General features: G+C 48.4%; 1 protein-coding gene across 5 annotated transcripts in view; it reads left to right on the forward strand.

Annotated features, from left to right (window-relative positions):
* Window positions 1-17,993, forward strand: part of maptb (microtubule-associated protein tau b) — a 149,502-nt gene that overhangs the window by 119,894 nt on the left and 11,615 nt on the right. For all 5 annotated transcript variants that reach the window (XM_038778829.1, XM_038778826.1, XM_038778827.1 and 2 more), the window contains one exon: window positions 11,806-11,918. In XM_038778829.1, coding sequence (XP_038634757.1) covers window positions 11,806-11,918 — 113 coding nt within the window. The remainder of the gene's footprint in view (window positions 1-11,805; window positions 11,919-17,993) is intronic.

Below are 17,993 nucleotides of genomic sequence, written 5' to 3' on the forward strand. Positions count from 1 at the left end.
TTCTGTGGGTAGCTCATATCTAGTAAAGAATTTAAGTAACTCCTCCATAATCTTTTTAGCTGTAATATTACGTACTGGAATGGCCTCTGGAAACCTAGGAGACACATCCATTATCGTCAAAAGATATTGATTCCCACTTTTTGTTTTAGGACGCGGTCCTACGCAATCAATTAGGACCCTTGTAAAAGGTTCCTCAAATGCTGGAATGGGTATTAAGGCCGTTGGTTTTATCACTGCTTGAGGTTTCCCTATACTTGACATGTGTGACATGATTGACAAAATTTAACTACATGTTTTAGTCCAGGCCAATAAAAATGTTTCTGGATTTTAGCTTGAGTTTCCCTTATTCCCAAATGACCTCACACTGGTACCTCATGTGCAACTCGCAAAAGATCCTTTCTGTACCCTACAGGCAATACTACTTGATGAACTTCTGCCCAATTTTCATCTGCCTGCAGATGTACAGGTCTCCATTTTCTCATCAAGACATCACTTTTACGGTAACAATGCTCTGGTACCACTCAGATTCCTCTTCCGTGTATGCTTTCTGATATATCCGTTTTATTTCTACATCTTTCTGTTATAACTCCGCCCATTTTCCTGAACTAAAAATATCTGCCTCATCCTCCACCTGTTCTTGTTCTTTTCTAACCGTCTGATCAAAAATAGTTTCTGATAATTGCACTTCACCTTTATCTTCACTCTCTGATTTCTCCTCTTGTCTTGTCTGTGACTTTGCGACCTTGTTACTACACAAGCCGGAAAAATCCCAGGATATTTGTCCTTCAGCATTTCAGTTGTCTGATTTTCCACTGGCTTATCAACCACAGTAGGCATCACTCCCACCTGCGATCCAGATATATCATTACCCAAGATAAACTGTATTCCTGGACAAGATAGTTCTCTATTACTCCTACTACCACTTCACTACTCTTCACTGGACTTTCCAACCTTACCTTATATAATTGAACGCTACTCCTCTCACCCTGAATTTCACATATTACCACCTTTTCTGGGAACATTCTTCCCAAACTACATAACTCCTCATCTCTTGCCATTAAAGGTTTACTAGCTCCCTTATCTCTTAAAATTGTGACTTCTTTACCTACTCCTCCTGATACACATGAGTAAACTTTACCCACGAAAGTAAATTCTTTAAAGAGATCTGGCACCTTCTTATCAATCACCTCTTGATCAGGCTGTCCAATCATTTGCACCTCCTTCGCTTCACTTGGGCTTTCCTTTACCACTTTAACAAACCCCACTGTCTTATCCTGTTTTACCACATCAGCCTTCCCAGTGATTTTCTTCAACCACCAACACTGTGACTTTACATGACTTAGTTTATTGCAGTGAAAACATTTGAAACTTTTCATTTCTTTTCCACCCTCCTGGATTTATTTTTTAATCTGAGGTACACTCTCCTTATTGTCTCCCATCAGATCACCTTTACCTTTACTACTTGAGTATTTCTCATGTCCCCAGTTTCTATCCCTCACAGGCTGAAACTGATGTCGGAAACCAAGCTTTGATTTATGAACTAATTCATAATCATCTGCCATTTCTGCATCTAATCTGACAGTTTTAACCCTCTGTTCTTCCACATGAGTTCTCACTACATCAGGAATTAAATTTTTAAACTCCTCCAAAAGTATAATTTCTCTAAGAGCTTCATACGTTTGGTCTATTTTCAAAGCCCTTATCCACCGATCAAAATTACCCTTAGCCACCTTCTCAAATGAAATTAAAAAGGCTTCTACCTCCTTCTCGTCAAACCTTGGCAATGCTTGGACATATTTAAATAGATTACCACCAAGCCTTCGACTATGACGCTCTTTCTCACTATCCTCATCACTATCATCCAACTGTACGTTTCCCTTTACGTCTGCCAATTTTACCTGACTGTCATGTTTCATGGCCATTTTCTGAAGTTCAAACTCTCTCTCTTTATCTTTTTCCCTGATCTTATCTCCCTTTCTCTTTCTTTTTGTTCTGCTAGAGCTATTCTTTGCTTTTTCCTTTCTTCTCTCTTTCTTTTTCCTCTCTCTCTCTTTCTTTTTCATCTCTACCTCTTTCTCCCTCTCTCTTTTTCCTCTCTCTCGTATTCAAGCTGCTTTAATTCTTTCTCATGTTCCATTTGTTTAATTTGTAACTGTATTTTTGCCATTTCCAATGAGTCAAACTGTACCTCAGGCAACTTTAAATGCTTAGCCACCGCAATAATTACCTCATCTTTTCGCATTTGTCAGGTAATGTTAACTGCAATGTTTTTGCCAAATCAACCAGTCTGCTTTTAGTCTCTGTCCCTAAGGTACTGTGTGTGACCGTCTCCACCCCCAAAAACTTCAGAGCCTCTGAGATGCTCACCCCTCACTGTCTTTACGTTCACTAAGCCAATCCAATAAATAGACTTTTACCCCCTCGAGCCCCCAATTTGTTATGGGCAGGGTTCAGAGAACCCCAAAGTGCATCATGGAGTTCATCTGACCCACAACTTTTAATAGATTATGGTATGGGGAGCACACGGACCACTCTCAAGGTGTGGTACAGCAGAAATGGAAAAGTATTTTTCAAAGCAAAACAATGTTTATTCTATGAACTCAAGTTAACCTTTTTAAAACATACAGTGAACAGCTTAGCAACCATTAATTCAAATACAGCCCCCAAAGAATACAACACTAAGTAATTTCTACACTGTCCTTTTAACATTCAGAAGACTTACAAAAAATATAACCTTTAACAGATGCATATTAGGTTTACATTCACCACTGAGAACATTTATAATTCTGAATTCACCAAATGATCAAGAGATAGTCTTTTCATGGCAGAGAGATCAGCAATACACCTGCTCTGTCTGGCTTCAGCTCCAACACTGAAAACGAAACTAAAACACACCCTGCAGCAAACAGCCTAAAACAAAAGTAAAAAAGCTGACAGACAGCCCAGCTCCAACCACCCTCTGACATCACTGCAGCAGTAAATATTCATTTCTTAAAGGTACTCTCACTACAGATATTTATATACACACCCATTTATAAACACTAATTTCTTAAAGGTACTCTGACTACAGATATTTATATACACACCCATTTATAAACACCTATTTCTTAAAGGTACTCTCACATGACACCTGGGACACTCGGACTAGCTCTGGGGGAGATGGAACCTGGGACTGAGTTCCTAGTTTTGCTCGTGCTGTCCGAAGGTCTTAGCAGGGTAGTGGGAATAGAATCTTTCATAGAGGAAAGCCAGGATGCAAAAATACTGTTGAGGGATAGAAAGTTCTACTATAGAGACTAGTAAGTTATTAAGTGAAGTTGGAGTAAGGGAGGAGATAATAATGTCTAAATCAGAGTGATTGTGTATGTGTGTGAATGCATATAGTAAATACAGGGAGTTACAGGTGCAAATTGCATTGTGAAAATACAACATTGTGGCAATAACAGAGACCTGGCTCAAGGAAGGCCAGGAGTGGATGTTAAATATTCCTGGGTACACTATGTTCAGAAAAGTTAGACAGGAAAGAAAGGTGGCATAATTGGTTAGGGAGAGCATTGCATTGCTGGAGAAACAGGAGGTCCCAGATGGTTCAAGAACAGAATCAACTTGGCTAGAGCTAAGGAATAGAAAGGGTACAATCACATTGCTTGGTGTAGTCTATAGATCACCAACTAGTGAAAAGGATTTAGAAGAACAAATTGCAGTGAAATTATGGACATATGCAAACATTATCGAGTAGCTATATTGGGGGATTTTAATTACTTGAATGTTGACTGGGATGGTGGTAGTGTAAAGGGTGAAGAGGAGTGAACGTTCTGAGACTGTGTTCAGGAAGATTTCTACAGCAGTTTGTGCCCAGTCGAACAAGAAAGGATGCACTGTTGGACCTGGTTCTTGGGAATGAGGTGGGCCAAGTAGATCAAGATAAGCATTCCCTGTTCACCTTGGTCACCTGTAACAGCCTACTGCTTTCTACACTTCCGTCTGAGGCAGCAGGTGTAAAGGACAGGTAAGTGAAAATGCAGTGATTTTTCACTGCTTCTGTCTGGACTGCTCTTTAGCTTCACCAGGGGTGACTGGTGGAGGGATCTCTGATGGGGGGGATCTCTGATGAGGGGAATATCTGATGGGGGGATCTCTGATGGGGGATATCTGATAAGGGGGATCTCTGATGGGGGGATCTCTGATGGGGGATATCTGATGGCTGGTCTCTGATATGGGGTCTCTGATGGAGGGTCTCTGTTAAGGGTCTCTGGGGGGCTGGGGTGAGCAGGATTTGCGTTGTGGGGGGAAGGGGCCCTCCGATGGACTTTGGAGGCACTTATATTACATGTTTACCCCCTTGACCCGCTGCATCAGGGCCACTCTTGAAAATACTTGCCCCAATTCATGCCTTTGTGACTCCTGGCAGAGAAGGACGGAACATCATGGAGACCTGAAGAATCTGGCTTCCAACCCATTAATCGGCTGCAAATGGGTTCAATGACGACGCGGGCCGTGTAACCACTGCTGCTGGCAGCAGGGGACCAGCTAATCCCGTGTTTCGCATGACGCTCGATTCTCCGCCACATGAGGAACCCCACATCTGGGGGGAGAATCCACCCCTAAGCGTCAGTGGCTGAACATTTAGGAGACAGTGATCATTGTATCATAAGGATTAGGATAGAAAAGGAAAACAGGCAATTCAGAGTAAAATAAATTAACTGGGGGAGAGCCAACTCCCATGGAGCAAGAACTAAGGTGGGCCGGCTAGATTGGAATGAAAGGTTGGGGGAAAAACTGTGTCTGAGCAATGGGTTACCTTTAAAACAAAATGGTCCAAATACAGTCAAGTATATTCCCGTAAAAGGAAAAGGTCCAAATCCAGAGCTTCCTGGATGAAAAAGGAGGTAGAAATTAAGATAAGGAAGAAAAAATGTGTTTATGTCTGGTGTCAGCTGGAAAATACAGTTGAGAACCAAGAGGAATAGAGAAAGTTCAGAGGGGAGGTGAAAAAGCTTGTTGGAGAAATTTAGAGAGATTATGAGAAAAGACTGGCAGCCAACATAAGTGGGAATCACAAAGAATTCTCCAGGCATTGTAATAGTAAACTGGTGATAAACGGAAATGTAGGGTCGATTAGGGGATGAAAAGGGAATTTACACGAGGCAGGGGGCATGGCTGAGGTATTAAATGAATACTTTGCATTCATCTTTACCAATGAGATATGGTGACAGATGAGGAAACTCTGCACGAGGAGGGTTGAAGATTTTTTTTTTAAATTTTGAGTACCCAATTATTTTTTCTTCCAATTAAGAACATAGAACATACAGTGCAGAAGGAGGCCATTTGGTCCATCAAGTCTGCACCGACCCACCCAAGCCCCCACCTCCACCACATCCCCATAACCCAATAAACCCACCTAACTTTCTTGGTCACTAAGGGCAATTTAGCATGGCTGTGGACTACATCAGCTTGGACTGTGGGAGGAAACCGAAGCACCCGGAGGAAACCCACGCAGACACGGAGAGAACGTGCAGACTCCACACAGACAGTGACCCAGCATGGAATCGAACCTGGGACCCTGGCGCTGTGAAGCCACAGTGCTATCCACTTGCGCTACCGTGCTGCCCAAAGGAGCAATTTAGCGTGGACAATCCACCTAACCTGCATATCTTTGGGTTAGAACAAAGAACATAGAGCATAGAACGATACAGCGCAGTACAGGCCATTCGGCCCTCGATGTTGCACCGACATGGGAAGTCCAAAAACTAAAGGCCATCTAACCTACACTATCCCATTATCATCCATATGCTTATCCAATAAACTTTTAAATGCCCTCAATGTTGGCGAGTTCACTACTGTTGCAGGTAGGGCATTCCACGGCCTCACCACTCTTTGCGTAAAAAACCCACCTCTGACCTCTGTCCTATATCTATTGCCCCTCAATTTAAGGCTATGTCCCCTCGTGCTAGCCACCTCCATCCGCGGGAGAAGGTTCTCACTGTCCACCCTATCTAACCCTCTGATCATTTTGTATGCCTCTATTAAGTCACCTCTTAACCTTCTTCTCTCTAATGAAAACAACCTCACGTCCATCAGCCTTTCCTCATAAGATTTTCCCTCCATACCAGGCAACATCCTGGTAAATCTCCTCTGCACCCGCTCCAAAGCTTCCACGTCCTTCCTATAATGAGGCGACCAGAACTGTACGCAATACTCCAAATGCGGCCGTACAAGAGTTTTGTACAACTGCAACATGACCTCATGGCTCCGGAACTCAATCCCTCTACCAATAAAGGCCAACACACCATAGGCCTTTTTCACAACCCTTTCAACTTGGGTGGCAACTATCAGGGATCTATGTACATGGACACCGAGATCCCTCTGCTCATCCACACTACCAAGAATTTTACCATTAGCCAAATATTCCGCATTCCTGTTATTCTTTCCAAAGTGAATCACCTCACACTTCTCCAGATTAAACTCCATTTACCACCTCTCAGCCCAGGTCTGCAGCTTATCTATGTCCCTCTGTAACCTGCAACATCCTTCCGCACTGTCTGCAACTCCACCGACTTTAGTGTCGTCTGCAAATTTACTCAGCCATCCTTCTGCGCCCTCCTCTAGGTCATTTATAAAAATGACAAACAGCAACGGCCCCAGAACAGATCCTTGTGGTACGCCACTCGTAACTGAACTCCATTCTGAACATTTCCCATCAACCACCCCTCTCTGTCTTCTTTCAACTAGCCAATTTCTGATCCACATCTCTTTTTTTTTATAAATTTAGAGTACCCAATTATTTTTTCCAATTAAGGGGCAATTTAGCGTGGCCAATCTACCTACCCTGCACATCTTTGGGTTGTGGGGGTGAAACCCACGCAGACACGGGGAGAATGTGCAAACTCCACACAGACAGTGACCCAGGGCCTGGATTCGAACCCGGGTCCTCAGCGCCGTAGGCAGCAATGCTAACCACTGTGCCACCGTGCTGCCCCCTGATCCACATCTCTAAATCACCCTCAATCCCCAGCCTCTGTATTTTCTGCAATAGCCGACCGTGGGGAACCTTATCAAACGCTTTACTGAAATCCATATACACCACATCAACTACTCTACCCTCGTCTACCTGTTCAGTCACCTTCTCAAAGAACTCGATAAGGTTTGTGAGGCATGACCTACCCTTCACAAAACCATGCTGACTATCCCTAATCATATTATTCCTATCTAGATGATTATAAATCGTATCTTTTATAATCCTCTCCAAGACTTTACCCACAACAGACGTTAGGCTCACCGGCCTATAGTTACCGGGGTTATCTCTACTCCCCTTCTTGAACAAAGGGACCACATTTGCTATCCTCCAGTCCTCTGGCACTAATCCTGTAGCCAATGATGACATAAAAATCAAAGCCAAAGGCTCTGCAATCTCTTCCCTGGCTTCCCAGAGAATCCTAGGATAAATCCCATCAGGCCCTGGGGACTTATCTATTTTCACCTTGTCCAGAATTGCCAACACTTCTTCCCTACGCACCTCAATGCCATCTATTCTAATAGCCAGGGTCTCAGCATTCTCCTCCACAACATTATCTTTTTCCTGAGTGAATACTGACGAAAAGTATTCATTTAGTATCTCGCTTATCTCCTCCGCCTCCACACACAACTTCCCACCACTGTCCTTGACTGGCCCTACTCTTACCCTAGTCACCCCCTAGGTTGTGGGGGTGAAACCCACGCAGACATGGGGAGAATTTGAAAACTCCACACGGACAGTGACCCAGGGCCGGGATTCGAACCCGGGTCCTCAGCGCCACTGTCCCAGTGCGAACCACTGCGCCACATGCCGCCCTGGGTTGAAGATTTATAAGGAGAGAGTGTTGGATAGACTGTTGGTACTGAAAAAGAGGTGGGTTTTTTACACAAAGAGTGGTGAGGCCGTGGAATGCCCTACCTGCAACAGTAGTGAACACGCCAACATTGAGGGCATTTAAAAATTTATTGGACAAGCATATGGATGATAAGGGCATAGTGTAGGTTAGATGGCCTTTAGATTTTTTTCCATGTCGGTGCAACATCGAGGGCTGAAGGGCCTGTACTGCGCTGTATCGTTCTATGTTCTATGTTCTATGAAAGTTGACAAGGTAGCGGGACCAGATGAGATGAATCCAAGGATATTGAAGGAAGTGAGAATGGAAATTTCAGGGGGATGGCAATAATCTTCCAGTCTTCTCTCAACTCAGTTGGAGGCCAGAGGACTGGAGATTTGCAAATGTTACATACTTGTTCAAAAAAGGTTGCAAGAATCACACCAACAATTACAGGCCAGTCAGTTTATCATCAGAGGTGAGGAAGCTTCTAGAAACAATTATTCATGATAAAATTACTAGTCGCATGGAAAAATGTGGGTTGATTAGGAAAAGCCAGCAAGGATTTAACAAACGTGCGGGAGTTTTTTGAGGAGGCAACAGAAATTGTTGAGAGGGTAATGCTGTTGATGTGGTTTGAGTGGACTTTCAGAAGGCATTCGATACAGTGCTGCACAACAGACTTGTGAGAAAAGTTATAGCTCATTGAATAAAAGATACAGTCACAACATGGATACAAAATTGGCTGAAAGTAGGAAGCAGAGCGGAATGGTCAATGGATATTTTTGGGGCTGGACAAAGGTTTGCAGTGGTGTTCCCCAGGGGTTGGTATTGGGCGCCTTGCTTTTCCTGATATATATTAATGATCTAGATCTTGGCGTGCAGGGGACAATTTCAAAGTTTATGAATGACACAAACTTGGAAGTATTGTAAACTGTGAAATGGATAGTGTAGAACTTCGAAAGAACACAGGCAAGGTGGTGGAGTGGGCAGATAGGTGGCAGAGGAAGTTCAATGTGGAGAAGTGTGAGGTGATGCATTTAGGTAGGGAGAACATGGAGAGACAATATAAAATAAGCAATGAAATTCTAACGGGCTGCAGGAGCAGAGAGACGTTCGTGTAAATGTGCAAAGACTATTGAAGTTGGCAGGACAGGTGGAGAGAGTGGTTAATAAAGGTTAAAGTATTCTGGGCTTCATTAATAGGGGCATAGAGTAAAGAGCAAGGAGGTTATGCTGACTTTATACAAGACACTAGTTGAGCCTCAGCTAGAATATTGTGCACAGTTCTGGGCGCAACAAAGGATATGGACATATTGGAGAGAGTGCAGAAGAAGTTTACAAGAATGGTTCCAGGGATGAGAAACTTCAGTTATGAGGATGGACTGGAGAGGTTGGGACTGTTCTCCTTGGAGAGAAGACGGTGAAGAGGAGATGTGATAGAGATGTTCAAAATCATGAGGGGGCTGGACAGAGTCAATAGGAAGAAACTCGTAAAAGGATCAAGAATGAGAGGGCACAGGGTAGCATGGTGGTGCAGTGATTAGCACTGCTACCTCACAGTGCCAGGAACCCGGGTTCAATCCCGGCTCCAGGTCACTGTCCGTGTGGAATTTTCACATTCTGCCCGTGTCTGTGTGGGTCTCACCCCCACAACCCAAGGTGTGCAGGCTAGGTGGATTGGCCACATTAAATTGCCCCACAATCGAAAAAAAAATTAATTGGGTACTCTAAACATAATTTTTAAATGAGAGAATACAGATTTAAGGTGATTTGCAAAAGAAACATATGTGATGTGTTTTCACATGACTGGTTTGGGTCTGGAACGGCCTGCAATTGTGGTGGAGGCAGGTTTAATCGAGACATTCAAGAGGCCATTAGAGGATTATTTGAATAGAAACAATGCGCAAGGGTATGGGGAAAAGGCAGGGAAATGGCACTACGTCGTGATGCTCATTTGGAGAGTTGGTGCAGACACGATGGGCTGAATGGCCTCCTTCCGCGTCATAACAAATCCGTCATCTGAGAGAGACTGATTTGGTCTCAATTATGCACTCAAGTAAACTAAGGCCTGATCAAACACAATGGACAAAATTCTCCATTTGGGAGACTGGGTTCTCATGCCGAAGCTGAATTGCATTCCCGCTGGGGGATGGGGGGCAAATCATTGAGGAGTTCAGTATCCCTCACCATGCAAATTTATGCCTGGCAAGAAATACAAGGTTTTCCCAGGGAATATGAGGGATTCTCCAGGAATACGAGATTTCTCCAGGGAATCTGCTATCAGGCCACCATTTTGAGCGGGCGACCCGATTGTGATGCCATCACCATGCGTCACAAAGCAACCCTCCCACCCCCAGATGTTCTGGGTGCCCCCCCAGGGACCTCCTTAATATGGAGATGCCCCACAGGGAGATCCCCCCACAAGGACCCCCTAGCTAAAGCCCCCCCCCCCCACAGGGACCCCCCTAACTAAAGGAAACCCCCCTCCCCCCGCAGAGATTCCTAAATAGAGGAACGCCACCTGGAACCCCCAAAAAGAAGTGAAAAAAATTATTTATAACACTTACCTGGAAGCATCATGCGTCCCCCTGGAAAGAGAACAGTTGTGACCTGTGTTTGAACCCCCCAGATCAAGCCATTAATTTTTGGTGGTGGGCTGTGATTGACAGCTTCCACAAACCAGCTGTGAGCCTTGCTTCATTTATCTTCTTTATGGGTCAGTAAGTCTAAGCACTTACAATGTTTAACATCCGCCACACCAAAGAGAGTTAAGTGCTGTCAGTGTCCAGCTCAGCACTTTAACGTCACTCAAGCATGAAGGGGCATGATTGGAATGCACTTAACTCTGCTCTCCAGCTTCCAGACAGGGGGATTTGTGAGGGGGTCCCTATGGGGGGAGGGGGAGGGGGGGTCTCGAGGAGGACCCTCTAGTTAGGGGGTCTCTATGGGGGGTTCCTTTATTTCGGAGGCCCCTGTGGGGGGTCTCCCTAGTTAGGGGATCTCTGTGAGGGGGTTCCTTTAGTTAGGGGGTCGCCGTGGGGGGGTCTCCCTACTTATTGGGTCTCTGAGAGGGGGTTCCTTTAGTTAGGGGGTCCGTGAGGGGGGGGGTCTCCCTATTAAGGATGTCCCTGGGGGGGCACCCAGAACATCTGGGGGTGGGAGGGTTGCTTTGTGATGCATGGTGATGGCATCACAATCGGGTCGCCCGCTCAAAATGGTGGCCTGATAGCAGATTCCCTGGAGAAACCCTCGTATTCCTGGAGAATCCCTCGTATTCCCAGGGTCTGTGTGTGTGTTGCGAGGGACTGGGTAAGGTGGGGTGGGGGGGGGGGGGGGGGGGGTGTTTGCAGGGTGTGCATTGTGGGAGAGGAGGCAGGCCCTCAGATGGACTTTGAGGGCAAACCCTTTAAGAGGTTACCCAATTGGCCCATCGCGAGGTTTACCACGCCAAGTTCACGTTTGGTGAGACCAGTTGTTAATGACTCAGGGCCGGAGAATCCAGTGGCTGGCCCGCTAGTGTCCTCCCGCTGATGCATGGATGCAAACCGCGATCCTATCGGCAGCAAGGGGCTGGAGCATAGCGGTTGGTTCAGCGCCCGGCACGACCCTTGGTTTCAGCCGGACGCCCGATTCTCCGCCCAATCACAATTCGTGATTCCGGAGCAGAGGGTGGAGAATTTGACCCAATGACTCCAGACTGAAGTGCTGAGGTGCATCAGATCTTGACAGTGATGAGGCAGTCGTGAGGAGTGGAGTATCCCCATTGTGGGATGATCCTGGAGATCTGCAGGTTACAGGTTGTACACAATTCACATTTACAGAGAGAGATTGGTGGCTGCTTGTTCATAATGAGGGAGAGAAAAATAAACACCTGTTGAAATTGGAATAAATAACATTCAAACTATTACAGGCACAGTCTAAGCTACTCCAACCTGTCTGAAACTGTTCCCATCAGGTGGTGGAAATGTGGAGATCAAATCGCAAAAAGTTGATTTTAAGGACAAAGCTCAATCCAAGATCGGTTCAATGGACAACATTACTCACACACCAGGAGGGGGTGCAAAGAAGGTAAGAGACTCAATAATCTCCATTGTGGAGATTCGGTGGCATGGCAAAGTTTGGAAATAAGTATAGGAAATAACAAATTTATTTTCCAAAGTATTCTTCACATATCAGCAAATCTGAAAACCCTTTTCAGACATTAAAAACCTTTGAACTATGATCACTGTTGCAATGTAGCAACAAGGCACTCCATTGGTGCACAGTAAGCTCCCACAAACAGCAGTAAAATAATGATAAAAACAACCTGTACTAGTGATGCTGGGTGAGGGATAAATGTTGGCTCAGGTAGAAGGGAGCAAGCACTTGCTGTTCTCTACATGGAAACCTATAGGTGAGAATCACAGCCTGGCTTAGGTGGTCAACACACTAGAAATGAACTTGAACCTTCAATCCTCTGATAGGTGCCGGGTACAAGGCTCGATACAGAGGCAGGGGCGGGATACACAGACATGTGTGGGATACAGAGGCAGGTGCGGGATACAGAGACAGGGGCGGGATGCAGAGGCAGGGGCGGGATACAGAGACAGGTGCTGGATACAGAGACAGGTGGAGGATACAGAGACAGCGGCGGGATACAGAGACAGGTGCAGGAAACAGAGGCACGTTGGGGATACAGAGACAGGTGCGAGATACAGAGACAGGGGCGGGATACAGAGGCAGGTGCAGGATACAGAGACAGGTGGGGGATACAGAGACAGGTGCGGGATACAGAGACAGGGGCGGGATACAGAGGCAGGTGCAGGATACAGAGACAGGTGGGGGATACAGAGGCAGGTGCGGGATACAGAGGCAGGTGCGGGATACAGAGGCAGCGGCGGGATACAGAGACAGGTGCGGGATACAGAGACAGGTGCGTGATAAAGAGACAGGTGCGGGATACAGAGACGGGCGGGATACAGAGACAGGGGCGGGATACAGAGGCAGGTGCAGGATACAGAGACAGGTGCAGGATACAGAGACAGGTGCAGGATACAGAGACAGGTGCAGGATACAGAGACAGGTGGGGGATACAGAGGCAGGTGCGGGATACAGAGGCAGGTGCGGGATACAGAGACAGCTGCGGGATACAGAGACAGGTGCGCGACACAGTGACAGGTGCGGGATACAGAGACAGGTGCAGAATGGAGAGACAGGTGCGGGATACAGAGACAGGTGCGGGATACAGAGACAGGTGCAGGATGCAGAGACAGGGGCGGGTTACAGTGACAGGTGCGGGATACAGAGACAGGTGCGGGATAAAGAGACAGGTGCGGGATATAGAGACAAATGCGGGATACAGCGACAGATGTGGGATACAGAGACAGGTGCGGGATGCAGAGACAGGTGCGGGATGCAGAGACTGATACTGAATAGAGAGACAGGTGCGGGACACAGAGACAGGTGCCAGATACCGAGACTGATATGGGATACAGAGACAGGTGCGGGATACAGAGACAAGTGCGGGATACAGAGACAGGTGCGGGATGCAGAGACAGGTGCGGGATACAGAGACAGGTGCGCGATACAGACACAGGTACGGGAACACAGAGACAGGTGTGAGATACAGAGACAGGTGCGGGATACAGCGACAGGTGCGGGATGCAGAGACAGGTGCGGCTACAGAGATAGGTGCGGGATTCAGAGACAGGTGAGGGATACAGAGGCTGATGCGGGACACAGAGACCGGGGTAGGATGCAGAGACAGGTGTAGGATACAGAGACAGGTGCGGGATACAGAGACAGGTGCGGGATACAGAGACAGGTGCGCGATACAGAAACAGGTACGGGACACAGAGACAGGTGTGAGATACAGAGACAGGTGCGGGATACAGCGACAGGTGCGGGATGCAGAGACAGTTGCGGGCTACAGAGATAGGTGCGGGATACAGAGACAGGGTGCGGGCTACAGAGATAGGTGCGGGATACAGAGACAGTTGCGGGATACAGAGACAGGTGTGAGATACAGAGACCGGTGAGGGATACAGACAGGTGCGGGATACAGAGACAGGGCGGGATACAGAGGCAGGTGCGGGATACAGAGACAGGTGCGGATACATAGACAGCGGCGGGATACAGAGGCAGGTGCGGGATACAGAGGCAGGTGCGGGATACAGAGACAGGTGAGGGATATAGAGGCTGATGCAGGATACAGAGACAGGTGCAGGATACAGAGACAGGTGCCAGATACAGAGACAGGTGCAGGATACAGAGAGAGGTGCCGGATACAGAGACAGGTGCCGGATACAGAGACAGGTGCAGGATACAGAGTCAGGTGCGGGATTCAGAGACAGGTGCAGGATACAGAGACAGGTGCAGGATACAGAGACAGGTGCGGGATATAGAGACAAATGCGGGATACAGCAACAGATGTGGGATACAGAGACAGGTGCGGGATGCAGAGACAGGTGCGGGAATCAGAGACTGATACTGAATAGAGAGACAGGTGCGGGACACAGAGACAGGTGCCAGATACCGAGACTGATATGGGATACAGAGACAGGTGCGGGATACAGAGACAAGTGCGGGATACAGAGACAGGTGCGGGATGCAGAGACAGGTGCAGGATACAGAGACAGGTGCGGGATACAGATACAGGTGCGGGATACAGAGACAGGTGCGGGATACAGAAACAGGTACGGGACACAGAGACAGGTGCGGGATACAGAGATAGGTGCGGGACACAGAGACAGGTGCGGGATACAGAGATAGGTGAGGGATACAGAGGCTGATGCAGGATTCAGAGACAGGTGAGGGACACAGAGGCTGATTCGGGATTAAGAGACCGGGGTAGGATGCAGAGACAGATGCAGGATACAGAGACAGGTGCGGGATACAGAGACAGGTGCGGGATACAGAGACAGGTGCGCGATACAGAAACAGGTACGGGAACAGAGACAGGTGTGAGATACAGAGACAGGTACGGGATACAGCGACAGGTGAGGGATACAGAGGCTGATGCGGGATTCAGAGACAGGTGAGGGACACAGAGGCTGATTCAGGATTAAGAGACCGGGGTAGGATGCAGAGACAGATGCAGGATACAGAGACAGGTGCGGGATACAGAGACAGGTGCGGATACAGAGACAGGTGCGCGATACAGAAACAGGTACGGGACACAGAGACAGGTGTGAGATACAGAGACAGGTACGGGATACAGCGACAGGTGAGGGATACAGAGGCTGATGCGGGATTCAGAGATAGGTGCGGGATTCAGAGACAGGTGAGGGATACAGAGGCTGATGCGGGATTCAGAGACAGGTGCGGGATACAGAGACAGGTGCGGGATACAGAGACAGGTGAATGATACAGAGACAGGTGTGAGATACAGAGACAGTTGCGGGATACAGAGACAGGTGTGAGGTACAGAGACCGGTGAGGGATACAGAGACAAGTGCAGGATACAGAGACAGGTGCGGGATACAGAGACAGGTGCGGGATACAGAGACAGGTGAGGGATACAGAGGCTGATGCGGGATTCAGAGACAGGTGCGGGATACAGGACAGGTACGGGATACAGAGGCAGCGGCGGGATACAGAGACAGGTGCGGGATACAGAGACAGGTGCGGATACAGAGACAGGTGTGATAAAGAGACAGGTGCGGGATACAGAGACGGGCGGGATACAGAGACAGGGGCGGGATACAGAGGCAGGTGCAGGATACAGAGACAGGTGCAGGATACAGAGACAGGTTCAGGATACAGAGACAGGTGGGATACAGAGGCAGGTGCGGGATACAGAGGCAGGTGCGGGATACAGAGACAGGTGCGGATACAGAGACAGGTGCGCGACACAGTGACAGGTGCGGGATACAGAGACAGGTGCAGAATGGAGAGACAGGTGCAGAATGGAGAGACAGGTGCGGGATACAGAGACAGGTGCGGGATACAGAGACAGGTGCAGGATGCAGAGACAGGTGCGGGATACAGTGACAGGTGCGGGATACAGAGACAGGTGCGGATAAAGAGACAGGTGCGGGATATAGAGACAAATGCGGGATACAGCGACAGATGTGGGATACAGAGACAGGTGCGGGGTGCAGAGACAGGTGCGGGATGCAGAGACTGATACTGAATAGAGAGACAGGTGCGGGACACAGAGACAGGTGCCAGATACAGAGACAGGTGCGGGATACAGAGACAGTGCGGGATACAGAGACAGGTGCGGGATGCAGAGACAGGTGCGGGATACAGAGACAGGTGCGCGATACAGACACAGGTACGGAACACAGAGACAGGTGTGAGATACAGAGACAGGTGCGGGATACAGCGACAGGTGCGGGATGCAGAGACAGGTGCGGGCTACAGAGATAGGTGCGGGATTCAGAGACAGGTAAGGGATACAGAGGCTGATGCGGGATTCAGAGACCGGGGTAGGATGCAGAGACAGGTGTAGGATACAGAGACAGGTGCGGGATACAGAGACAGGTGCGGGATACAGAGACAGGTGCGCGATACAGAAACAGGTACGGGACACAGAGACAGGTGTGAGATACAGAGACAGGTGCGGGATACAGCGACAGGTGCGGGATGCAGAGACAGTTGCGGGCTACAGAGATAGGTGCGGGATACAGAGACAGGTGCGGGCTACAGAGATAGGTGCGGGATACAGAGATAGGTGAGGGATACAGAGGCTGATGCGGGATTCAGAGACAGGTGAGGGATACAGAGGCTGATGCGGGATACAGAGATAGGTGCGGGATACAGAGACAGGTGAATGATACAGAGACAGGTGTGAGATACAGAGACAGTTGCGGGATACAGAGACAGGTGTGAGATACAGAGACCGGTGAGGGATACAGAGACAGGTGCGGGATACAGAGACAGGGGCGGGATACAGAGGCAGGTGCGGGATACAGAGACAGGTGTGGGATACATAGACAGCGGCGGGATACAGAGGCAGGTGCGGGAAACAGGCAGGTGCGGGATACAGAGACAGGTGAGGGATATAGAGGCTGATGCAGGATACAGAGACAGGTGCAGGATACAGAGACAGGTGCCAGATACAGAGACAGGTGCAGGATACAGAGACAGGTGCCGGATACAGAGACAGGTGCCGGATACAGAGACAGGTGCAGGATACAGAGTCAGGTGTGGGATTCAGAGACAGGTGCAGGATACAGAGACAGGTGCGGGCTACAGAGATAGGTGCGGGATACAGAGACAGTTGCGGGATACAGAGACAGGTGTGAGATACAGAGACCGGTGAGGATACAGAGACAGGTGCGGGATACAGAGACAGGGGCGGGATACAGAGGCAGGTGCGGGATACAGAGACAGGTGCGGGATACACAGACAGCGGCGGGATACAGAGGCAAGTGCGGGAAACAGGCAGGTGCGGGATACAGAGACAGGTGAGGGATATAGAGGCTGATGCAGGATACAGAGACAGGTGCAGGATACAGAGACAGGTGCAGGATACAGAGAGAGGTGCCGGATACAGAGACAGGTGCCGGATACAGAGACAGGTGCAGGATACAGAGTCAGGTGTGGGATTCAGAGACAGGTGCAGGATACAGAGACAGGTGCAGGATACAGAGACAGGTGCGGGATATAGAGACAAATGCGGGATACAGCAACAGATGTGGGATACAGAGACAGGTGCGGGATGCAGAGACAGGTGCGGGAATCAGAGACTGATACTGAATAGAGAGACAGGTGCGGGACACAGAGACAGGTGCCAGATACCGAGACTGATATGGGATACAGAGACAGGCGGGATACAGAGACAAGTGCGGATACAGAGACAGGTGCGGGATGCAGAGACAGGTGCAGGATACAGAGACAGGTGCGGGATACAGATACAGGTGCGAGATACAGAGACAGGTGCGGGATACAGAAACAGGTACGGGACACAGAGACGGTGCGGGATACAGAGACAGGTGCGGGATAGAGATACAGGTGCGGGATACAGAGATAGGTGCGGGACACAGAGACAGGTGCGGGATACAGAGATAGGTGAGGGATACAGAGGCTGATGCGGGATTCAGAGACAGGTGAGGGACACAGAGGCTGATTCGGGATTAAGAGACCGGGGTAGGATGCAGAGACAGATGCAGGATACAGAGACAGGTGCGGGATACAGAGACAGGTGCGGGGTACAGA

This window comes from Scyliorhinus canicula, chromosome 19, assembly GCF_902713615.1.
Source record: "Scyliorhinus canicula chromosome 19, sScyCan1.1, whole genome shotgun sequence".
Lineage (NCBI taxonomy): Eukaryota > Metazoa > Chordata > Chondrichthyes > Carcharhiniformes > Scyliorhinidae > Scyliorhinus > Scyliorhinus canicula.